This window comes from Dasypus novemcinctus, chromosome 12, assembly GCF_030445035.2.
Source record: "Dasypus novemcinctus isolate mDasNov1 chromosome 12, mDasNov1.1.hap2, whole genome shotgun sequence".
Taxonomy (NCBI): Eukaryota; Metazoa; Chordata; class Mammalia; order Cingulata; family Dasypodidae; genus Dasypus; species Dasypus novemcinctus.
In genome coordinates, this window is record NC_080684.1 from 37,701,118 (window position 1) to 37,723,834 (window position 22,717).

Below are 22,717 nucleotides of genomic sequence, written 5' to 3' on the forward strand. Positions count from 1 at the left end.
AAAGAGAGGCGGCCCGGCTATGCGAGTGCTCCTTGGGGCGGTGGTGGGTGCTGGGGTCCCTGCCTGGCCTGAGGAGCAGGGAATGGAGAAGGGAGGCGAGCTTCTGTCTGCCTGCCCCCGCCCTGCCTCCTTCTGGGTCCCGACTCAGGGCCTGTCCCCTGCCTCCCCCCAGACCAGTGCTCCCTGAATAACGGCGGCTGCAGCCACAACTGCTCCGTGGCGCCTGGCGAAGGCATCGTGTGCTCCTGCCCCCTGGGCATGGAGCTGGGGCCCGACAACCACACCTGCCAGATCCAGAGCTACTGTGCCAAGCACCTCAAGTGCAGCCAGAAGTGTGACCAGAACAAGTTCAGTGTGAAGTGCTCCTGCTACGAGGGCTGGGTCCTGGAGCCTGACGGGGAGAGCTGCCGCAGCCTGGGTGAGCCGCGGGGGGCTCCGGGGGGGCGGGGCCTGCGCAGGGGCGGGGCCGGGGCGGGGCCTGAGCGGTGGGGCGGGGCCTGGGCGGGGCCGGCGGGGCGGGGCGGCCGGCCGGGGCTTGCCAGCAGAGACCCTGCCTACTCCAAGCCCCTCGCCGACCCCATCACAACCCTCCCCCAGACCCCTTCAAGCCCTTCATCATCTTCTCCAACCGCCACGAGATCCGGCGCATCGACCTTCACAAAGGGGACTACAGCGTGCTGGTGCCCGGCCTGCGCAACACCATCGCCCTGGACTTCCACCTCAGCCAGAGCGCCCTCTACTGGACCGACGTGGTGGAGGACAAGATCTACCGCGGCAAGCTGCTGGACAACGGAGGTGACCGCGCCCGGGACTGACGCCAGGGGACACTCGGGCCCACTTCCAGGCCCCAGAGCTCTGGGCTCCTCCATCCCCCACTCTCCTGTTAATTGGGTTAGATTTTGCTGTGGGTCTCACTGCCTGACGCCCGGTAATTATCATCAGCAGAGCTGCCAGCCTGATAATTAACAAAATGATCAGCCTTTCCTTGGAACGGCCTGGAGCTCAGCTCCCCAAATCCCAGAATTGCAGGCTGGGAAGGAAAACCATTTGGGGGATGGGGTACCTGAACCCTGTCTTCTGTTCCAAGGCAACTTGACCTGTCAGACTTCATGCCTTCCGCCAAAGAAAGAGCACCTGCTGTATGCACTGGGCACTGGGGAAACCACAGTGATCAAAATTGGCGAAAATATCTGCCCTGGTGGAGCTTACAATCCAGTAGGGACATCGGATAATAAACAAAACAAAATATGGACTATAGCAGCTGGCAAGAGGTTCTGTCATTTAAAAGAAAGGAGTTCAACAGGGTAGAGTGTGTCGGTTGCCATTTCACATTGGGTGGTCAAGGATGGCCCCTTGAGAAGGTGACTTCTGAGCAGAGACTTGAGGGAGGCATATTTTAGTGGAGGAGTTTTATTGTTTGTAAGAGAGAAAACTTGGCACCATCTCAAATGTCTACCAGCAAGGGGATGGCAAGGTCAATTGTGAAAATGTTTTTATCATGCAACCATAATTTAAAAATGAGATAAATACATATGTATTAACAGAAAAACTTCTAAGACATTCTATTAGGCAACTTCTAGAAAGTTCTTTCCTCATATTGAGTCCAGATCTGCCCCAGAGTCTCCACCCTCCAGTCTGACCTGCTCCCATGGATTATCTCCTTAGGTCTAGCACTACAGGCAGATGGTAGCTGCCCCCCCACCTCCTCCTACTTGGCCCTGACAGGCAGGGAAGGGTACCGGGTGAGGAGAGTGGGGGGGCCTGGAAACCCACTTTTGAATCTGGGGACATCAGAGGTGTCGGCAGGGTGCCAGGGTTGAGGGGACCCATCGCGATCCTGGGATACTGCACATCTGCTCCGCCCCGCCCAAGGGGCCTCTCACCTCCTGCGATGCTCTCTCCTCCAGCCCTGACCAGTTTCGAGGTGGTGATTCAGTATGGCCTGGCCACACCCGAGGGCCTGGCAGTGGACTGGATCGCAGGCAACATCTACTGGGTGGAGAGTAACCTGGACCAGATTGAGGTGGCCAAGCTGGATGGGACCCTGCGGACCACCCTGCTGGCCGGCGACATCGAGCACCCGAGGGCGATCGCACTGGATCCCCGGGATGGGTGAGGACCCTGCCCGGGACACTGGTCACCCCCCACCTGCCCTGCCTAGAAGCCTGCCACAGACCCTGCCCCGGCTCTTCCACTTTGGCCCTCCTGACCCCTCCCCAGGATCCTGTTCTGGACGGACTGGGATGCCAGCCTACCCCGCATCGAGGCAGCCTCCATGAGCGGGGCCGGGCGCCGCACCATCCACCGCGAGACCGGCTCAGGGGGCTGGCCCAACGGGCTCACCGTGGACTACCTGGAGAAGCGCATCCTCTGGATCGACGCCAGGTCTGTGCCGCCCTCGTGCGCCCTCGGGGAGGCCCCAGTCTCCAGCTCCGCTCCCCCTCCCCGGGCAGGGATGGTGCTCTGGAGAAGGCTCGGGGAACTCGAGCCAGAAATGGGAGGCAAAGGTCTGGGCATGCCGCGAGGGGGACCGTGGCGAGGGAGAGCCCGGGCCGGGGCTGCGGGTGGACGAGGGATGGTGGAGGACTGTCGCCCACGTCTGACCCAGCAGGGCCGCGCACAGAAGCCCCAGGCGAGGGCGGCAGTACGACCTCCTCTCCACGTGCAGTTGTGGGCGTTTTCCTGGGGGCTGGGAGCTGGGGGCCGTGTCTGCTCTCTCTCATGCCGCCAAGGCACGGGCCGGGCTCACAGCTGCCCTGGGAGGAGGGAGCGCGAGAGCCTCGTGGCTTGGGAATCAGGATCTGAGAGCCGGGGCCCTGGGCCGCTGGGTCCTCGCGCCCGGCCGTCTGCCTGCCTTGTCTGGCCAGCAGGGGTGAGGGGAGGGCGTGCTCGAGTGTGCTGGGGGGGCCCGCGCAGGGTGGTCTGCGGCCCGAGACGGCGTCCTCACTGTGCCCCGACCACACTCTCAGGTCAGATGCCATTTACTCAGCCCGTTACGACGGCTCCGGCCACATGGAGGTGCTTCGGGGACACGAGTTCCTGTCGCACCCGTTTGCAGTGACGCTGTACGGGGGGGAGGTGTACTGGACGGACTGGCGGACAAACACGCTGGCCAAGGCCAACAAGTGGACCGGCCACAATGTCACCGTGGTACAGAGGACCAATACTCAGCCCTTCGACCTGCAGGTGTACCACCCCTCCCGGCAGCCCATGGGTAAGGCAGCGGGGGAGGCCGGAACGGGGACCTGAGGGGGGGTGGGGCGGCGAGACTACGGGGAGAGGCCAGGGAGGGCCAGGAAGTCACGGGACGGTCCCTGCTTCTCTCCCTGCCCTGCGCCCCCAGCTCCCAATCCATGTGAGGCCAACGGGGGCCGGGGCCCCTGCTCCCACCTGTGTCTTATCAACTACAACCGGACCGTCTCCTGCGCCTGCCCCCACCTCATGAAGCTCCACAAGGACAACACCACCTGCTATGGTAGGGGACCCCTCCCTCAGGAGCCGGCTTCCGGGAGGCTCCGGCTACCCAGGCCGAGGTACCCAGTCCCACCTTGGAGGCTCCTGGTGGGAGCGGGGCCAGAGATGACCGCTGGAAGCCAGGGAGCCACGGCCCCAGCAGGGCGCTCCCGCCTGGGTCAGGGGCCGGCAGCAAACAGGAGACGAGGGAAGGAGGAAGGGCCCCTCCGGGTGGGTGGGACGCACGGAGACGGGGGGTGCTGCCCGGGCTGACCGCCCTGCGCCCTGCAGAGTTTAAGAAGTTCCTGCTGTACGCGCGCCAGATGGAGATCCGGGGCGTGGACCTGGACGCCCCCTACTACAATTACATCATCTCCTTCACGGTGCCCGACATCGACAACGTCACCGTGCTGGACTACGACGCCCGCGAGCAGCGCGTCTACTGGTCCGACGTGCGCACGCAGGCCATCAAGCGGGCCTTCATCAACGGCACGGGCGTGGAGACCGTCGTCTCGGCAGGTTCTGTCCGCCCCCCCCTCCGCCCCGCCCCGGCTCCCTCCAGCCCGCTGCTCCCCCCACACCTCTCCGTGCTCCGGCCCTGGCTCAACCCCCCCCATCCCGAGCCCAGGCCAACCCGGCCTCTGAAGCGCGCCCCCCACCTGCGCCCTACGGGCACCCGACTCCCCGCTTTGCCCCCAGATTTGCCCAATGCCCACGGCCTGGCTGTGGACTGGGTCTCCCGAAACCTGTTCTGGACGAGCTACGACACCAATAAGAAGCAGATCAACGTGGCCCGGCTGGACGGCTCCTTCAAGAACGCCGTGGTCCAGGGCCTGGAGCAGCCCCACGGCCTGGTGGTCCACCCCCTGCGAGGGTCAGTCCAGCGCTCGGGGCTGGGGGCTGAGGGGGGGCGGGCTGGACGAGGCCTCTGACCCTCCCCTCGCGGTCGGCCGCCCCCAGGAAGCTCTACTGGACCGACGGCGACAACATCAGCATGGCCAACATGGACGGCAGCGACCGCACCCTGCTCTTCAGCGGCCAGAAGGGCCCCGTGGGTACGGCTGGCCCTGCCTGCCCCCAGCCCCCCTTCATGCCCGGGCCGGGTGCTCGCAGGGTCCCCAGCTGTCCCCCGGCCTCCCCGGGCGCCCAGCTCGGTGTTGGTCCTCCTCGCCCCCTTTCCCCGCGACCTCGCCTCCCTCGCGCCCGTCCCGGGTCCCCATTCCTGCATCCCCAGCCCTGCGGCCAGGCGCCCGGTGGTGACGGCCCACCCCCTTCCAGGCCTGGCCATCGACTTCCCCGAAAGCAAGCTCTACTGGGTCAGCTCCAGGAACCACACCATCAACCGCTGCAACCTGGACGGGAGCGGGCTGGAGGTGCTCGACGCCATGCAGGGCCAGCTGGGCAAGGCCACCGCCCTGGCCGTCATGGGTGAGGCCCGCGGGGGGGGGGGGTGCGGCGCGCGGGCCCCCGGGGGCGCCGGGGTGGGGCCTCCGCCAGGGCCTCATCCCCTCCCGCCTCCCAGGGGACAAGCTGTGGTGGGCAGACCAGGTGTCGGAGAAGATGGGCACGTGCAGCAAGGCCGACGGCTCGGGCGCGGTGGTCCTGCGCAACAGCACCACCCTGGTGATGCACATGAAGGTCTACGACGAGAGCGTGCAGCTGGGTGAGGCGGGGCTGCGGGGGCCGCGCGGGGCGGGGGAGCGGAGGGGGCGGGGCCTGGGCTGGGCTTCCTTCCCCCGATTCTCACAGAGGCAGCACATCTGCTCGTAGCAGTGCTGGCCCCGGGGACGGGAGAACAGAAGACCCGGGCGAAGGAGGGGGCGTCCTGTCCCTGAGCTGCACGGGCCCAGGGCCGGCTTGGCGCCCGCAGCCTGACACCAGGGGCCTGGCGGGCGTCACCTCACTGCCCTCTCGTCTCCCCCCGCCCCAGACCACAAGGGCTCCAACCCCTGCAGCATCAACAACGGCGACTGCTCCCAGCTCTGCCTGCCCACGTCCGAGACGACGCGCTCCTGCATGTGCACAGCCGGCTACAGCCTGCGGAGTGGCCAGCAGGCCTGCGAGGGTCAGTGCCGCCCTGCCCCTCCCGCCCCGGCCTGCCGCCCCCACGGCCACGCCCGGGAGAGGCCTGCTTCACCTCGGGTTTAGTCGCCCTCTGCTGCACCGGGTGCCGGGGGAGATCCTGGGGGCAGAAGTCCCCCGCCTGGCCCACGGAGCTCGACAGCCTTAACCAAAGATGGGGGCCCACGTGTAGGGGAAGCCTGACCCAGAAGTGGCCCCGACTGTCCAGCCCCGCAGGGGATCTGGAGCAGTGGACAGCAGGCAGAATCAGGGCCGGCTCCGTGGGAGAGGTGTGCTGGGAGGCATGGGGGCTCGGGGCGGCAGGCAGCGTGCAGGAAGGGGCTCAGTGAAAGCGAAAGTCCAGGGCAGTCAGGAAGGCGCTGCAGGGCCCAAGTAGTGGGCAGGGGTGGGGGGCAGTCACGGGCGATCGGGCTGTGGTATAGTGAGGTTAACCTGGTGGCAGAGCAGGCTGAAGCGGGAGGGAGGGACAAGGGAGGGAGGGACGCGGCCGTGAGAACTGCTGGAGGCGATGGAGCGATCCAGGGGTGAGGAGACGGGCCTGGGCTGCAGTTAGTAGCTGGGCCGAAACTCAGAGATTCCTTGCAAGAACTTACGGACCAATTTATAAGCTTACCCGCCACAGCGTTTCCCAAAGTGCAATTCTGGGAAGCTTCTTTCTTTGATGTGGGCAGATGTTATAGAAAGAAACACAGGCTTGAACAAGGTTTTTAAGTGTTTTTCATTGGTTTGTTTTTTCCTGCAGAACTTCTCAGAGCCTTGAATATGCTCATGTGCCCTGAGAAATTTTCAAGCGGGGCCTCTGGTGTTTGGGGTTTCCCTGTACCCATTTGACCACTAATTCTTTTCTTCATGGAGCCTGAACAAGCAGGGCCCATTTAGGGATTCATCTGGGGACAGTGTTTCAGAGGGATAAAGACAAGGGAAGATTCTGGGGTTCATGTGCATGGATAATGGTACCTCTCGGAATGGAAAAGAAGGGAATGGAACTGGTTCCGGAGCAAGGTGTTGGGAATGTCAAGTTCCAGACAGGTGGATGTCAAAGAGGAAACTAAGGCAGGCAGGGGGCTAAGCTGGGAATCTAGACTCTGGAGCCCTCCAGTCCCGTTTGCCTTGGCTAAACTTCTCCACACTCCTGAAGGTCTGGCTGGGTGTCTTCTGTAACTGCAGCTGGAGGGTGGGTGATGGGAGAGAAATCCGAGGCTCTGCCGCCCTCTAGCGGTGGCTGGAGGACTTGCAAGTGGGTCCCCGGTGCTGCCCCTCGCTGCCCCTCTCCCAGCCCGGGGACCCTCCCCTGTGCCCAGGTTCCAGGGACAGAGGGTGACGGCCGGGGGAGGATGTCAACGGGAAGCAGGACGGAGTGGCTTGAGGGTGCCAGGCAGCGCCTAGGGAATGGGAAGCAGGACGGAGTGGCTTGAGGGTGACAGGCAGCGCCTAGGGAATGCCGGGAGGCCCCTGGCTGAAGCCCCTTGCGTTGCAGGCGTGGGCTCCTTCCTCCTGTATTCTGTGCACGAGGGAATCCGAGGGATCCCCCTGGACCCCAACGACAAGTCCGATGCCCTGGTCCCGGTGTCGGGGACCTCGCTGGCCGTCGGCATCGACTTCCACGCTGGTGAGCCACCTGCGGGGAGGGTGGGGGGACCCACCCAGGAGCTTTGGAGGACGTGTGCCCCGGGGTGCGGGAGAGGCCGCCCGGCCACATCCCGAGGGGCCACTCCCCATGGCCGGCACTCGCCCTGCTTGCCGGCGCCCTGGTGCCCCCGCCCCCCTCCCAGCCCCCGTTTTGATGTCGAGCCCCCACCTCAGCCCGCTCTCCCCGCACCCGTTCCCCCCACCGCCAGAAAACGACACCATTTACTGGGTGGACATGGGCCTGAGCACCATCAGCCGGGCCAAGCGGGACCAGACGTGGCGCGAGGACGTGGTGACCAACGGCATCGGCCGCGTGGAGGGCATCGCGGTGGACTGGATCGCAGGTGAGCGTGGGGGCGCCCAGCGAGGCAGAGGGCGCGGCGGGAGGTGGGCTCCCAGGAGGGGGTTCCACGGAGAGGGGGGCAGACGGGAGCAGCAGGGTGTGTGGGGCTGGGGGGCGAGCACCCACATCCCCAACCCCCCCCAGGCAACATCTACTGGACGGACCAGGGCTTCGACGTCATCGAGGTTGCCCGGCTCAACGGCTCTTTCCGCTACGTGGTCATCTCCCAGGGCCTGGACAAGCCCCGGGCCATCACGGTCCACCCGGAGAAGGGGTGAGGATGGGCGCGCCGGCCACCACCCGCCCTGGCTCCGGCCCGGGCCCTGGAGAGGGGGAGGCCCTTTCCCACGGCGCGGCCCCTGCCCAGCTGGGAGGGAGAGGACGGGCTTCCAGGAGGCTCGCCCGCGTCGGGACTGAGCCCACCTCGCCCCCACAGGTACTTGTTCTGGACCGAGTGGGGCCAGTACCCGCGGATCGAGAGGTCTCGCCTGGACGGCACGGAGCGGGTGGTGCTGGTGAACGTCAGCATCAGCTGGCCCAACGGCATCTCCGTGGACTACGAGGTTCGCGCCGCGGCCCTGGCCGAGGAGGTGGCCGAGGAGCCCGGGGAAGCCCCCGCCCGCCCCGTGCTCCTCTGCATGAGCTGAGCCCCCCTACGGTGGAAAGACACAGAGACCGGGGTCCTGGGCTTCTGGGCTTCTGGCCCAGCGCCCACCCCGGCCACCCAGACGTGTCGGGGGTCCCTTGGAAGTGGGGAGTGGAGGGACACCTAGAGGTGGGAACGTCGGTGGGTCAGAGGGTAGGGAGGATGTGGGGGCGGGAGCGAGCGGGAAAGCTGGACCGAGGGCCTGGGCCAGGGCCCCGGAGCTGAGGCGGGTGCCTCGGGCCGCAGGACGGGAAGCTGTACTGGTGCGACGCAAGGACCGACAAGATCGAGCGCATCGACCTGGAGACGGGTGAGAACCGCGAGGTCGTCCTGTCCAGCAACAACATGGACATGTTTTCCGTGTCCGTGTTTGAGGACTTCATCTACTGGAGCGACAGGTGCGGGCTCGGGCCCCGGCCCTCCAAGCCTCGCCCGCCCCCCCCCACCCCTCCTCACCTCGCCTGCGCCCCCCTCGCCTTGCCTGCCCCCCTCCTCGCCTCACCAGCCCCCCCTCGCCTCGCCCGACCCCCCCCTTGCCTCACCAGCCCCCCTCCTCACCTCACCCACCTCTCTCACCTTGCCAGCCCCCCTCCTCACCACACCCACCCCTCTCACCTCGCCAGCCCCCCCTCCTCACCTCGCCCGTCCCCCTCGCCTCACCCACCCCCTCCTTGCCTCGCCAGCCCTCCTCCTCACCTGACCCACCCCCCACTCACCTCACCAGCCCCCCTTCTCACCTCTCCTGTCCCCTCGCCTTGCCCGCCCCTCTCGCCTCGCCCATACCCTCCTCCCTCACCAGACCCCCTCCTCACCTGACCCACCCCCCCCACCTCGCCAGCCCCCCTCCTCGCCTCGCCTGCCCCCTCCTCACCTGTCCGTCCCTCCTAGCCTGCCCACCCCCCTCCTAGCCTGCCCACCCTCCTCCTAGCCTGCCCACCCCCCTCCTCGCCTCGCCCGCCCCCCTCCTCGCCCTGCCAGCCCCCCCTTCGCCTTCCCCGATCCCCTCGCCTTGCCTGCCCCCCTCCTTGCCTCGCCAGCCCCCCCTCGCCTCGCCCGCCCCCCTTCTCGCCTCGCCAGCCCCCCTCCTCACCTCACCCGCCCCTCCCTCACTTTGCCCGCCCTCCCTCGCCTCACCAGCCCCCCTCCCGCTCCAATCCATGCCTGCTCACGGCCTGCCCCACCCCCAGGACCCACGCCAACGGCTCCATCAAGCGCGGGAGCAAAGACAACGCCACGGACTCCGTGCCCCTGCGCACGGGCATCGGCGTGCAGCTCAAAGACATCAAAGTCTTCAACCGGGACCGGCAGAAGGGTGAGGCTGGGGGCTCCGGGCTGGAGAGAGGGCCACGGTGGCCCACGCATGCTCCCTCCGCGGGGAAGAGTGAGGGGCCGGGAGAAGGGTTAGTCCTGAAGTGGGACTTCCATTGGCCCGGGAGACCACGGTGACGAGGAGAGGTTGCGGGGAGCTGGGTGCGCAGGCCTGGCGGGCGGGCAGCGCAGGCGCCAGCGCGTCGGCTGGGACGGAGGCGCCGGCCAGCCTTTCACGGCGGGGACCTGCTCTCTGTGACCCCCACCCCCAGGCACCAACGTGTGCGCAGTGGCCAACGGCGGGTGCCAGCAGCTGTGCCTGTACCGAGGCGGGCGGCAGCGGGCCTGCGCCTGCGCCCACGGGATGCTGGCCGAGGACGGGGCCTCGTGCCGCGAGTACGCCGGCTACCTGCTCTACTCGGAGCGCACCATCCTCAAGAGCATCCACCTGTCGGATGAGCGCAACCTCAACGCGCCCGTGCAGCCCTTCGAGGACCCTGAGCACATGAAGAACGTCATCGCGCTGGCCTTCGACTACCAAGCGGGCAGCTCCCCGAGCGCCCCCAACCGCATCTTCTTCAGCGACATCCACTTTGGGAACATCCAGCAAATCTATGACGACGGCTCGGGGAGGACCACCATCGTGGAGAGTGAGCCCAGGCCCGGTGGTCCCAGGAGGTGGATGGGGGGGGGCAGGGAGGATCAGCCCAGGCTTGGGTGAAGAGCCCTCGGGTGCCAGCCCAGCCCTGCCCTGGGTCTGAAGCCACGGGCCACGGCAGCCCCGGCCCGTGGCCGCTGGGATCCTGTGAGACCCATTCCGGCTACTTGAGAGCTCGTCCTTATTTGGAGTCGGAGTTGGCCCTTCCCTTACCGACCTCACCCCACCCATCCCAGCTCTGTCTCCAAGGCCCGAATTCTCTTCTGCGTAGCCTCGGGGTTATAAGCACAGGCTGTGGAGACGGCCTTGGGTTAGACTCCAGACGCAGGATTTCCAGTAACGTTGGGCGCGTTTCCTACGCGCCCCAAGCCTGAGCTCGTGAAGAGCCAGGCTGACGTGACGCGGTGCACATGCGAGCTTCGCCCAGCACGGGTAGCGCGGCTCCACGACCAGTGCTTGTGGTCCTTAGAGCTGCCGGCTCTAGGCAGCCCTTCGGCCCTTTTGAAAACAGCTATTTTGGTCTATCACCGTTTTCTCCTCCGCAGGCTGTGGACACCAGGTCCTCCAACTTCTTCATTTGTTCATTGATTCATTCACCCAGTCCATAAAAGCCTGCCGGGCACTGAGCCAGGTGCTGGCTCTACAGTGGTGAAAAGAACAGACCTGTCCTTTCAGCCTTCTCTAGACATATCCTGCTCCACACTGTCCAGGTTGTCTGTCTGAAAATGTAGCATCCAGAGCTAAACTCACCACTCTGTAATTATAGCTTGATCAGGAGAGACTGGCAGAAGCGTCACCTCCCTTGTTCAGGCTACAATACTTCTGTTAATGCAGCCTTTTGACACCCACATCATCATACAGCTCGATGTGGCTGAAACTCCCGAGTCTTTTTCTCTTGAACCACTGTTTGTCTGTGTCTCTCTCATTGTGCATTGAATTATTTGACCTGAGTTGAAAATACCTACTCCACAAAACAGTCTGGTCCAGATCTTTTTAAATAGGAAGCTTCCCAGTACAGTCCAAGCAGGACTTTTTTTTAACTGAAATCCGGTTTATACCCAACTTGGCAGAAATCAGCTCCAGAAAAGTGTAACCACAGCATAAGGGTAAATCCACCTGCAGGTGGGGACATGGGCGCAGGATTAGGGAAATGGACGGCAGATCGTTTTGGTGGGAAGTAGGGTGGGGCAGGAGGGGGCCAGACTTGAGCTCCCCGAGCCCTCCCTGCTCCCCACGTAGTCCCCAGCTCCCACATTTCCCCTTCCCGCCTCCCGTGTGCAGGGGGAGGTGCCCCAGAGCGGGCCAGGCCGCCCCCTTAGCATCCCTCCAGCTCTGCCTCCTGCCCCTCCCAACCCACGGCCGCTCCTGTCTCCTCGCAGATGTGGGCTCCGTGGAAGGCCTGGCCTATCACCGGGGCTGGGACACTCTCTACTGGACGAGCTATACCACGTCCACCATCACCCGCCACACGGTGGACCAGACCCGCCCAGGGGCCTTCGAGCGTGAGACCGTCATCACCATGTCCGGGGATGACCACCCACGGGCCTTCGTGCTGGACGAGTGCCAGAAGTGAGCTGCTGGGCCTGGGGAGTGGGAGAGGGGGCCACAGGGCAGGCAGACCCAGGCACAGGGCAAAGGAGCAGGAGAGACGGACTTTAATCTGCGCTTGGCCACTTCCTTGCTATATGATCCTGGGCGAGCTGTATGACCTCTCTGAACTTCCGTTTCCTCCTCTATAGTATGAGGCAGTAATAACCAAGGGGCGGATCGGGGGCTGTGCAGGATGCGTCTGGCCTTGTGATTGATTCATTCGCTCGTCAGCCAGCCATGTTCAAGGCACGTGGTAGGTCCCCTGTATGCGCTCCAGCTCTGGGGCTCAGAACATCCAGCAGAGGCTACTCATTGAACGCCTGTTGTGTGGCAGCCCCAGGCTGGGCCCCTGCGAGCCCCTAGCCGGGGGGTGCGTTACCTTCGTGGCGAGCACTAAGGCCAGCGCGAGGCATCCTGGAGGTGGCAGGTTGGTACAAGGCCCGAACGTGGGAAAGCCAAGGAGGGGGTTTTGAGCAAAAGTCTGGAGAAGGACTGCAAGAGAACCCCACGTCCATGCAGTGCAGAGCATTCCCCTGTAGGGCCAGGCAGGTCCGAGGACAGCATGGGAAGCTGGGGAGAGCTGCAAAGGCGCTGAGAGCACAAGACGGGACGAACTTGGAGGACTGCCCTTGGCGGGTGCTCCCAGCTCCCTCCCCGAGGGTCCAGCCCTGTCTGCCTGCTCTATTTCCCTGCAGGAGCAGCCCCTGCCCTCACCACAAAACAACCCCCTCGCCTTAGCAGTCCTGGCCCACCCATGAACAAAATGGTTTTTCTCTTGAATTTTTCTCTTGAATATAGCAGCACTTGGCATGTTTTTCCAAAAAGCTTTGCTGGGAAATCAGGGGACAAACAAAATCCAAAAGCAGCTGCATGACGTCAGTCAAGTCCAGGTCTGCTGGCACCGCCAACCGGGCACCAGCGCCGCCGTCCACCCCCGCCCCGGGCCTGTCTGCCCGGGTCTGCCTGCGTGTATGCGGCTGATGACAAAGAGCCCGGCCTATAGCCGGGCGTCTCGGCGCCTCCTCTCCTGGGCCCGGAGCTCTGTCTAGGGGCCATCATGCCAGGCTCCCTGCCTGCCCCCCGGCCCCACCGCGAGGCCACGGGCGGCCCCCCGGCTGCCCACCTGCTACCTTCCCTCTGAGCCTGAGGGGGCTTTAGCCGTTCGCTCAGCAAATGCACCGAGGACGCACTACGGAACGAGACCACATCGGCACTGCCACCGAGGCCGAAGGGCTCTTTTGACTCTGCTCATGATGAGACCGCAGGAGCCACGTGAGCGCATCCCCGGGACCCGACCCAGGCTGGGAATCGGGGCTGTGGCCTTGAGGAGATGACGCATGAGGATAACGAGGTCACTGAAGCAGGGGTGGGGGCAGAGCGCTCCAGGAAGGCCTGAGCTGCTGGGAGCAGGCGCTCCCAGGTCCAAGGAGGAGAGTGCTTTGGGAGAACGGGAAGAAGGCCAGCGTGGACAGGTGGAGAGGCCGAGGAGGATGGAGCCTGCGCCGTGGGCCGGGGGCAGCTCGGAGCCCGCATCCGCACGGTCAGAAAGTCCTCTGCGTGCCTGGCTGCTGCCCGCCTGTGCCTTGGGCAAGTCTCCTCTCCCTCTCCACGGCCCCTTCCCGGGAAGTGGTTTATTCAACTCAGAATCAACCACGCATAAAAGAGGAACGTCGCCTCTCACCACAAGGCGTGAACGGAGCTTTACCCGAGGGCCTGGAAGGCACCTGTGGGACCGACAAGTCCAGTCCAGCCCTGACAAGTCGATGAAGACGATGCTAGCAGGGGCCCCCCAGGGCCCCCATTTCCTCTTTTGGAGGCTAGGAGGAAAGATCACCTCCCTCCAAGATCTTACAAACTCCCATCCTGATTCTAAGAGCCGTCGGAGCCTCCGGCCCTTCCACGGTTCAAGGCCTTTGGACTTGGAGCCTTAGCCTCAGGAGCTGCCGGCCTCTCCCTAGGAGAGGAGTGTTTTCCACCCAAGGGTAGCGGAAGGAGGCGATGGCTCAAGTGTGGTGGAGAAGCCTTGGGCAGGGCCCTGCTTGCTGGGCGAGAACCCCTGGGATGAGGGCGCAGGAGCTGTGGCTCCAGTTATAGTCAGGACGACACTCAGTCACCCTCAGGGTAGTTCTCAACTCCCCCGCACTCTTCCACATCCATCCCTTCAGCCTTCCCTCCACCCGGGAGGGTAGAGGCATAACCAGTAGCTGGCACTTCTCCCCATGACCGCCCCCACCGAGGAAGCTGAGGCTAGAGGGGCTAAGAGGCTCACTCAAGGTCAGAACTAACAAGAGGCAGAGCTGGAGCCCAAACCCCAAAAATCAAAAGGCCTTAAAGGGAGGTGGATGTGGCTCAAGCAGCTGGACCCCCGCCTACCACGTGGGGGTACCGTGTTTGGTTTCCAATGCCTCCTAGAAAGGACAAGCAAGATAGCAACCTGGCACAACAGGCTGGCACAGCAAGATGACACAAGACGATTGTACAACAAGGGGACACGCAGGGCAGCAAGCTGACACAATACGATGGCACAACAAAGTGACAATGAGGAAACACAATGAGACACAACAAGCAGGGAGTAGAGGTGGCTCAAGGGATCTGGCACCTTCCTCCCACACGGGAGGTCCCAGGTTTCTGTTCCCCATGCCTCTGAAAAAAGGAAGATGAGCAGACAACAAATGGACACAGAGAAGACAGCAAGTGCAAATAGCGGGGAAAGGGGGTAAATAAATCTTAAAAACATAAAATAGGCCTTCAAGTTTGAGGAAGTGATTCTACTTGTCCCCAAGATCTAGGACGCACCGGGTACTCAACAGGGGCGTGCCAGATGATTTGGAAAAGAGCCGGGTTCATGCAGGGAGGGGAGAGCAGTAAAAAATAAAATACTAGAAAATACTCTCATAGCGGTTACCAGCTGTTGTTAAGATAGGTATTAACTTATCTCACAGCCCCTCCTGAGGCAGGCAGTCCTCTTACCCCACCTCCTAGAGGAGGAGCAGGCACAAGGAGGCTCAGTACCTGGCCCGAGGTCACCTCACATGAGCGCTGGAGCCCCGATGGGAACCCGCGGAGCCTGGCGCGCTCTGCCGCGCTGGCCCCGGTCGATGTGGGTGGTCATTCTACAGACACCAAGGGGACCTGAGGCACGTGCTCACGCACACATGCACACACACATGTCAACGCACACCCCAACCTCTCAGTGTGCACTGCCTGCGGCCGCCCAGCCCCTCCGAGCACCTGGGCCACGCCCGCCCTGTCGCCCCGAGGCTGCTGGGGTTGCGTTCCGGTCCTGCCGGAGCCTGTCCTGCCGGCTGGCTGCCCACCCCGGCCTCAGCCCTTGTGCGGGCCCGGCACCCACGCGGACGCCGGCGCTGATGCCCACCCCTGCGCCCCTCTCTCCGCCCAGCCTGATGTTCTGGACCAACTGGAACGAGCAGCACCCCAGCATCATGCGCGCAGCGCTGTCAGGCGCCAACGTCCTGACGCTCATCGAGAAGGACATCCGTACCCCCAATGGCCTGGCCATCGACCACCGGGCCGAGAAGCTCTACTTCTCTGACGCGACCCTGGACAAGATTGAGCGGTGCGAGTACGACGGCTCCCACCGCTATGTGAGTCGGGGGCCCGCGGGCGGGACGGCTGGCTGGAGGGGAGGCTGGGGTCCGTCGGGAGGCGCCCCCCCAGGCACAGGGCACCTGCATGGGAGCCGCGTGGCACAGTGGGCAGAGCGCGGAGGGCACGAGGGGTCCAATCCAGTCCCTGTTGCTGCCACCGAGCTGCGCGGCCTGGGGCGACCCCCAGCCCAGCCCATCAACGACGTGAGGGCAGCGCAGGGCGGCCCTGTCGGACCCTCCTGCCCTGGGGCTCTGGCCAAACCTGGGGTGAGCCGGGCCCCCACCCCTGGAGCCCGCAGCACAGGGTGCAGTCGGACTGAGTCGAGTGGTGATGGGGTGGCGCGGTCCCCACAGGTGATCCTGAAGTCGGAGCCGGTGCACCCCTTCGGGCTGGCCGTGTACGGGGAGCACATCTTCTGGACCGACTGGGTGCGGCGGGCCGTGCAGCGGGCCAACAAGTACGTGGGCAGCGACATGAAGCTGCTGCGCGTGGACATTCCCCAGCAGCCCATGGGCATCATCGCCGTGGCCAACGACACCAACAGCTGTGAGTGGCCCCCTCGGCCCACCCGCCTGCGCGCACACGCGTGCACCCCGCCTCTGCCTCCCGCCTCCAGGGCCTGCTGTGCACACCCACGCCTGTGCACGCCTCCCCCAGAAAGGCCCAGACACCTACGCTCCTCCACGCCAGCCCCCGAAGACGCCCTTGTACGCGCGCACGAACTTGGCACATGCCTGGAAGAGCGCTCACACGCACCCCCACGTCCTGGACCCCACCCTGCGGCCTGGTCACTCCCCCTCCTGGACTCTCACACACCCAGGCGGGGCCCGGCCACCCAGGCGCCTCACACCCGCACACGCCCGGGGGCCCCCACTTCACCCACCATCTCCAGGCTCCTTAGACCGAGTCCCTGAAACCCGCCTTAAAGCACGCCCCCCCACGCCCTCGCCGTCGGCCGCCCCCCAGCCCGCCACGGCGGCTGCCCTCCCCGCCCTCCGTCACCGCGCCTGGCCCTCCCCAGTCGCTCCCGCAGCAGCCCCCGTGCACGCTTCGTCACAGCCGGCGCCAGGGAGCGGCGAGCCTGCGCGAGTGGGCACGGGGTGCTCCGTGGGTGTGCCCGGCAGCGGCCCTCAGCCCCCTTCTGCTCCCCCCCCCCCCCGCAGGCGAACTGTCCCCCTGCCGAGTCAACAACGGGGGCTGCCAGGACCTGTGCCTGCTCACCCACCAAGGCCACGTCAACTGCTCCTGCCGAGGGGGCCGCATCCTCCAGGAGGACCTCACCTGCCAGGGTGAGGGGGCGCGGCGGGGGGGGGCGGGGGGCGGGCGAGGGGGGCAGCACTCCTGAAGCCCCCTCCACCGCCCTCCCCAGCCGTGAATTCCTCCTGCCGAGCCCAAGACGAGTTCGAGTGCGCCAACGGCGAGTGCGTCAGCTTCAGCCTCACATGCGACGGCGTCTCCCACTGCAAGGACAAGTCCGATGAGAAGCCGTCCTACTGCAGTAAGGAGCCCGGCCGGCCCTGCCACTTCCCAGGCCCGGCGGGCGGGCCACGAGGGAGCGGCACGGAAGGCTGCGCGGCCCGAGGAGGCCAGAGCGCCCGCCAGCCCCGTCCGCGCCAGCGCGCAGGCTGAGCACGCGCTCGCAGGGGGGAGAACCGGCGTCTCGGCCGCGGCCCCCCTCCCGCGCCCTGCCGCTGACCCGGGGCCGCTCCCCCGCCCGCAGACTCCCGCCGCTGCAAGAAGACGTTCCGCCAGTGCAACAACGGGCGCTGCGTGTCCAACGTGCTGTGGTGCAACGGGGCGGACGACTGCGGGGACGGCTCTGACGAGATTCTCTGCAACAGTGAGTGGGAGGCCCCCGGCACCCCGTCCCCTGGGCCTCGGAACCCCACCCCCTCCTGAGCCTGACCCCCTGCCCTGGGTGCTGAGCCTCTCCCTCACCCCCACTCAGGCGGAGCTTTTGTCCCCAGGCCCCAAAGGGTCCGGTTCAGGGCACTCGCGTGCCGGGGCCCGGGGCAGGTGCTTTGGCCCGGGGCCTCTGTCCCAGACCCTCCTGCCCGCGAGGGAAGGACGGGGGCCTGACGGCCCTGGGTGGACGCTGTTGTAGAGACAGCCTGTGGCGTGGGCGAGTTCCGCTGCCGAGACGGGACCTGCATCGGGAACTCCAGCCGCTGCAACCAGTTTGTGGACTGCGACGACGCCTCGGACGAGATGAACTGCAGTGAGTGGCGCCCCCTCCCGGGGCCCGCGGCTCTGCGCCCCCCACCCAGTCCCCCCTGCTCCTGCCCTTGCCCCTCTTTGCCCGTGCCCAGGCCCATGGGGCAGCTTCCAGTCCCCCACCCCCTCCACCCGATCCTGCTCCCCTCCCGCCCCCCAGCTGGGACTGAGGGAGGCTGGCGGTGAGCGGGAGGGCGGGCCCGTGTGGGGCCGCGGTGCTCACTCACCGCCCTGCGGGGCACCGTTCCCACCACGGACAACTCTATCTGCAACGCTGAGGCGCTGCCTGGGCCGCCCTGGGAGGGGGTGTGGGGAGAGCCAGGCATCGCCCTGTCCCCGCCCCTCCAGGCGCCACGGACTGCAGCAGCTACTTTCGTCTGGGGGTGAAGGGTGTGCTCTTCCAGCCCTGCGAGCGGACCTCCCTCTGCTACGCGCCCAGCTGGGTGTGCGACGGCGCCAACGACTGCGGGGACTACAGCGACGAGCGCGACTGCCCAGGTCCGGCCGGGGCAGGCGGGCGGCGGGTGGCGGGCGGTGGGCCGGGAGAGCCCTCACACCTCCCTCGCCCCCAGGAGTGAAGCGCCCCCGATGCCCCCTGAATTACTTCGCCTGCCCCAGCGGGCGCTGCATCCCCACAAGCTGGACGTGCGACAAGGAGGATGACTGCGAGCATGGCGAGGACGAGACCCACTGCAGTGAGTGGCCGTGGCCCTCGGGGCTGCGGGGCGGGGCGGCCTCGCCCGAAGCCCTGTCAGGGCCGTCCCCTGGGCGCCCTGCCTGGAGCAGCCCCTCCAGGCTTGGGAAGGGGGGCCGCTGACCTCGCTCTCACCAGCACCTAACCGCAGTTTCCAACCACCCCAGACAAGTTCTGCTCCGAGGCCCAATTTGAGTGCCAGAACCATCGCTGCATTTCCAAGCAGTGGCTGTGTGACGGCAGTGACGACTGTGGCGACGGCTCCGACGAGGCAGCCCACTGTGGTGAGGGGTGGCTGGGATTGGCCGGGGGCGGCCCCGAGGAGCCGTGCCTCCTGCCGGCAGCCCCCCAGCCAGGCGGGGAGGCGGGCAGGCAGGGGTGGGCCGCCGCGCCTGCTCCCGAGTCGCTCAGGGGCTCCCTGACCCCCCGCAGAAGGCAAGACGTGCGGCCCCTCCTCCTTCTCCTGCCCCAGCACCCACGTGTGTGTCCCCGAGCGCTGGCTCTGTGACGGCGACAAGGACTGCGCCGACGGTGCTGACGAGAGCGTCGCCGCCGGCTGCCGTGAGTGGCGGGGGCCGTTGGGGGTGGGCGCGGGCAGCTGAGGTGGAAGGCGGCGGCAGGGGTCATGCCGCGGCACTGACCGTCTGTAGGACCTGCCTGGGGGGCTCCCCGCGCAGTGCTCCCGGGGCAGTGGGCAGGCAGGGGCCCTGCCGACTGAGGGGCGCGCCCGCTCCGTGCGCAGTGTACAACAGCACCTGCGACGACCGCGAGTTCATGTGCCAGAACCGCCAGTGCATCCCCAAGCACTTCGTGTGCGACCATGACCGCGACTGCACCGACGGCTCCGACGAGACCCCGGAGTGTGGTGAGCCGCGCGGCTGTGGCGGGAGGCGGGTCCACGGCCGGTGGGGGCTATGCTCCGGCCCCCCCGCCTCACCGGCCCTCTTCCCCCAGAGTACCCGACCTGCGGCCCCAGCGAGTTCCGCTGCGCCAACGGGCGCTGCCTGAGCTCCCGCCAGTGGGAGTGTGATGGCGAGAACGACTGCCACGACCAGAGCGACGAGGCCCCCAAGAACCCCCACTGCACCAGCCCAGGTGGGGCGTGCACGCCGCCCCCTCCCCTCGCCCCGGCTCCCCGTTCCCCAGACCCCGGGGCCCCACTGACCTGCCGCCTCGGCCCTCCCCAGAGCACAAGTGCAACGCCTCGTCCCAGTTCCTGTGCAGCAGTGGGCGCTGTGTGGCCGAGGCGCTGCTGTGCAACGGGCAGGACGACTGCGGCGACGGCTCCGACGAGCGCGGCTGCCACGTCAACGAGTGTCTGAGCCGCAAGCTCAGTGGCTGCAGCCAGGACTGCGAAGACCTCAAGATTGGCTTCAAGGTGTGCCCGGCTTCCACGCCGCCAGGCAGGGGGCGCCTGCCTCCCTCCCTCGTTCCTTCGTTCGTTCAACAAGCGTCAGTTCTGCCCCCACCGTGCCGGGCACCGTTCCAGTCGTTAGGGATCAGCAGTGAACAAAATCACAATCTGCCTGCTTGGCTTCTGCAGCCATTGGGAAGTGGGGGGTGGCGGGATTGGCTGACGGGGACGAGGGTGTGAGAGGAGCGCGTGCGTGTGCAGGAGGCGGCAGCTCCAGGAGTTTGGGGAGGAGTCCAGCCTGGGGACAGAGAAGGGGATGGGTCCACCTGGAGCTGTGAACCCACCACAGGCTGGACGCATCCCGAGGGGAGTGAGTGTGGATAGAGAAGGGCGTCCGTCTGCGACCACCTGGGGCTCCCCAGCCAACACTTGAGAGGTCAGGAAGTTGTGGGGAGCCAGCCCAGGGGCCTGAAGACAGGAGGAGGGCACGATCGGCTCTGCTGGGCACCGCTCCCGCATCACAGGGGCCGGGGCCCAACACCGTCCCTGGCACGGAGGCCACTGAGGTTCTGCCAGGATGGGAGCCGGGCCACTGGAGCAAGTGGTTCCCCATCTGCTTGCCCCCTGCCTTCCCGCTGGCCAGCCGCCCAAAGGGTCTCCCCCCACAGGCCTGGGGGAGGCCCGCAGCCCCTGAAGCCCAGTTCCCACACCCTGCTCTGCCTGCCCCCGGCCTCAGGCTCCCTGTGCCCACAGTGCCGCTGCCGCCCTGGCTTCCGGCTGAAGGACGACGGCCGCACCTGCGCCGACGTGGACGAGTGCAGCACCAGCTTCCCATGCAGCCAGCGCTGCGTCAACACCCACGGCAGCTACAAGTGTCTGTGCGTGGAGGGCTACGCCCCCCGCGGCGGCGATCCCCACAGCTGCAAGGCCGTGACCGGTGAGACCCCGGGCTCTGCAGGCCGGGGCGGCAGGGGTGGTGGCGGGCAGGGCTGGAGGCCCCAGCCAGCAGCTGAGCCGGCCTCCCCCACCTCCAGACGAGGAGCCGTTTCTGATCTTCGCCAACCGGTACTACTTGCGCAAGCTCAACCTGGATGGCTCCAACTACACACTGCTCAAGCAGGTAGCCACCCCCAGGCACCCTCCGCCCTATCGTCGCCCCAGCCCGGAGGGGCTTCCTCATTGAGCTCTCCAGCCGGCCGCCCCGACTCCACCGTCCCCCTCTCCCCAGATGCAGCCCCCGCTGCCACACCTGCCGCCCCCTCTCCCCACCCCCAAATCCAGGGCCTGAACAACGCCGTGGCCCTGGACTTCGACTACCGCGAGCAGATGATCTACTGGACGGACGTGACCACCCAGGGCAGCATGATCCGCAGGATGCACCTGAACGGCAGCCACGTGCAGGTGCGCCAGGGGCCACCTGCCCCAAGGCCCAGGCCCCAGCTCCCTCCCCGATGGCTCTGTTTAAGGTCATCGCCCCTCGACCCCTCATTTCCTACCCCCCCCCGAGTCTTGGCAAGTTCCTGCCATGCAGCGCTGGGTTCTCCATGCCCCAGAGCCTCTCCCTGCTGCTCCCTGCTGCCTCCTGCCTCCTCGCCCCCGCCCCCTAAGCCTGCTGCGCCCAGGCACTGTGGGCGCCACCCCGGGGTGCGCTGGCCTGTGCTTGCCCTCGCCCCGAGACCCTTGTCCTGGAGCCTCTAGGAGCTGACGCACCTCCCAGCCTCGAGCTCAGGCCGGGTGCTCCACGCCCACCGTCCTCCCCGCCGGCCTGGGAGACGGGGCGCCACCCCGTGTTCCCCAGCGGCTCTCACCTCCTGCCTGCCCCCCAGGTCCTGCACCGGACCGGCCTCAGCAACCCCGACGGGCTGGCCGTGGACTGGGTGGGCGGCAACCTGTACTGGTGCGACAAGGGCCGCGACACCATCGAGGTGTCCAAGCTCAGCGGGGCCTACCGGACGGTGCTCGTCAGCTCCGGCCTCCGGGAGCCCAGGGCCCTGGTGGTGGACGTGCAGAACGGGTGCGTGGGGGGGCAGGGCCAGGGGAGCCCTAGGGCGCAGGCGGGACGGGTGGCCGGGCTCCTCGGGGCTCACAGCCCCCCACCCGCCCAGGTACTTGTACTGGACCGACTGGGGCGACCACTCGCTGATCGGCCGGATCGGCATGGACGGGTCTGGCCGCAGCGTCATCGTGGACACCAAGATCACGTGGCCCAACGGCCTGACGCTGGACTACGTCACCGAGCGCATCTACTGGGCCGACGCCCGTGAGGACTACATCGAGTTCGCCAGCCTGGATGGCTCCAACCGCCACGTCGGTCAGTGTGCAGGGTCCAGCCTCGGCGGGCCTGGCGGGCCTGAGGGCTCAGCTCCGGGGGCAGCGGGCCTTTGGGCAGGAGTGGGACCCACACCCCAGCAGGCAGGGGACTCCAGCACCCCGGGATGCGACCCGCGCCGGCCCAGCACCCTCAGGAAGGAGAAAGACAGGCCCCGGCCACGCCCAGCTCTGCGTGAGGGGACCCAGGGCGACCCCGAGGCAGTGGGGAGGGGAGCCTGGGGCTGGGGCTTCAGCTCTTCTCCTTCCCGATAGGAAGCCCCAGAGCCCCATAGGCTCCGAACGTGCTGGCAGACAGCCCTGGACTCGAGTTCCAGCTCTGCCGCTTCTTTAGCTGCGCAGCCCCGGAAAGCCGCTCCCCGTGTGGAACTGGGGCCGCCGCCCCCCTTGGGGTCGTTGCGGGCACCAGAAGGCCAGGCGCCCGCGTGCTCGCGGCACCGACCACGTGCTCTCGGCACCGACCACGCCCGCTTGCCTCCCCGCGCTGCAGTGCTGAGCCAGGACATCCCGCACATCTTTGCGCTGACGCTGTTCGAGGACTACGTCTACTGGACGGACTGGGAGACAAAGTCCATCAACCGAGCCCACAAGGCCACGGGCGCCAACAAGACGCTGCTCACCAGCACCTTGCACCGGCCTATGGACCTGCACGTCTTCCACGCCCTGCGCCAGCCGGACGGTAAGCGGACAAGCGCGGGAGGGCAAGGGCTGGGCCGGGCACCACCGCCTCGGCAGGGTTCCTGCTGCCGCCCCTTCCCCAGCACAGGCAGGGCACGGTCTAGGCTGGGAAGCGGCAGCTCAGGCTGGCT

The 22,717-nt window shown here is 66.4% G+C and overlaps 1 protein-coding gene across 1 annotated transcript in view; it reads left to right on the forward strand.

Moving 5' to 3' along the window:
• Positions 1-22,717, forward strand: part of LRP1 (LDL receptor related protein 1) — a 79,303-nt gene that overhangs the window by 44,733 nt on the left and 11,853 nt on the right. The window contains exons 23-61 of the mRNA XM_058308298.2: positions 173-418; positions 598-795; positions 1,908-2,112; positions 2,221-2,385; positions 2,970-3,214; positions 3,344-3,475; positions 3,745-3,972; positions 4,153-4,327; positions 4,414-4,508; positions 4,732-4,881; positions 4,976-5,116; positions 5,384-5,518; positions 7,013-7,144; positions 7,374-7,508; positions 7,652-7,781; positions 7,944-8,070; positions 8,400-8,551; positions 9,341-9,465; positions 9,734-10,111; positions 11,499-11,688; positions 15,110-15,314; positions 15,672-15,864; positions 16,482-16,607; positions 16,688-16,816; positions 17,039-17,158; positions 17,423-17,536; positions 17,881-18,030; positions 18,105-18,227; positions 18,394-18,510; positions 18,659-18,787; positions 18,969-19,091; positions 19,181-19,321; positions 19,414-19,604; positions 20,334-20,517; positions 20,615-20,700; positions 20,862-20,981; positions 21,407-21,594; positions 21,686-21,891; positions 22,399-22,587. Of these exons, the coding sequence (XP_058164281.1) occupies positions 173-418; positions 598-795; positions 1,908-2,112; positions 2,221-2,385; positions 2,970-3,214; positions 3,344-3,475; positions 3,745-3,972; positions 4,153-4,327; positions 4,414-4,508; positions 4,732-4,881; positions 4,976-5,116; positions 5,384-5,518; positions 7,013-7,144; positions 7,374-7,508; positions 7,652-7,781; positions 7,944-8,070; positions 8,400-8,551; positions 9,341-9,465; positions 9,734-10,111; positions 11,499-11,688; positions 15,110-15,314; positions 15,672-15,864; positions 16,482-16,607; positions 16,688-16,816; positions 17,039-17,158; positions 17,423-17,536; positions 17,881-18,030; positions 18,105-18,227; positions 18,394-18,510; positions 18,659-18,787; positions 18,969-19,091; positions 19,181-19,321; positions 19,414-19,604; positions 20,334-20,517; positions 20,615-20,700; positions 20,862-20,981; positions 21,407-21,594; positions 21,686-21,891; positions 22,399-22,587 (6,318 nt within the window). The remainder of the gene's footprint in view (positions 1-172; positions 419-597; positions 796-1,907; positions 2,113-2,220; positions 2,386-2,969; positions 3,215-3,343; positions 3,476-3,744; positions 3,973-4,152; positions 4,328-4,413; positions 4,509-4,731; positions 4,882-4,975; positions 5,117-5,383; positions 5,519-7,012; positions 7,145-7,373; positions 7,509-7,651; positions 7,782-7,943; positions 8,071-8,399; positions 8,552-9,340; positions 9,466-9,733; positions 10,112-11,498; positions 11,689-15,109; positions 15,315-15,671; positions 15,865-16,481; positions 16,608-16,687; positions 16,817-17,038; positions 17,159-17,422; positions 17,537-17,880; positions 18,031-18,104; positions 18,228-18,393; positions 18,511-18,658; positions 18,788-18,968; positions 19,092-19,180; positions 19,322-19,413; positions 19,605-20,333; positions 20,518-20,614; positions 20,701-20,861; positions 20,982-21,406; positions 21,595-21,685; positions 21,892-22,398; positions 22,588-22,717) is intronic.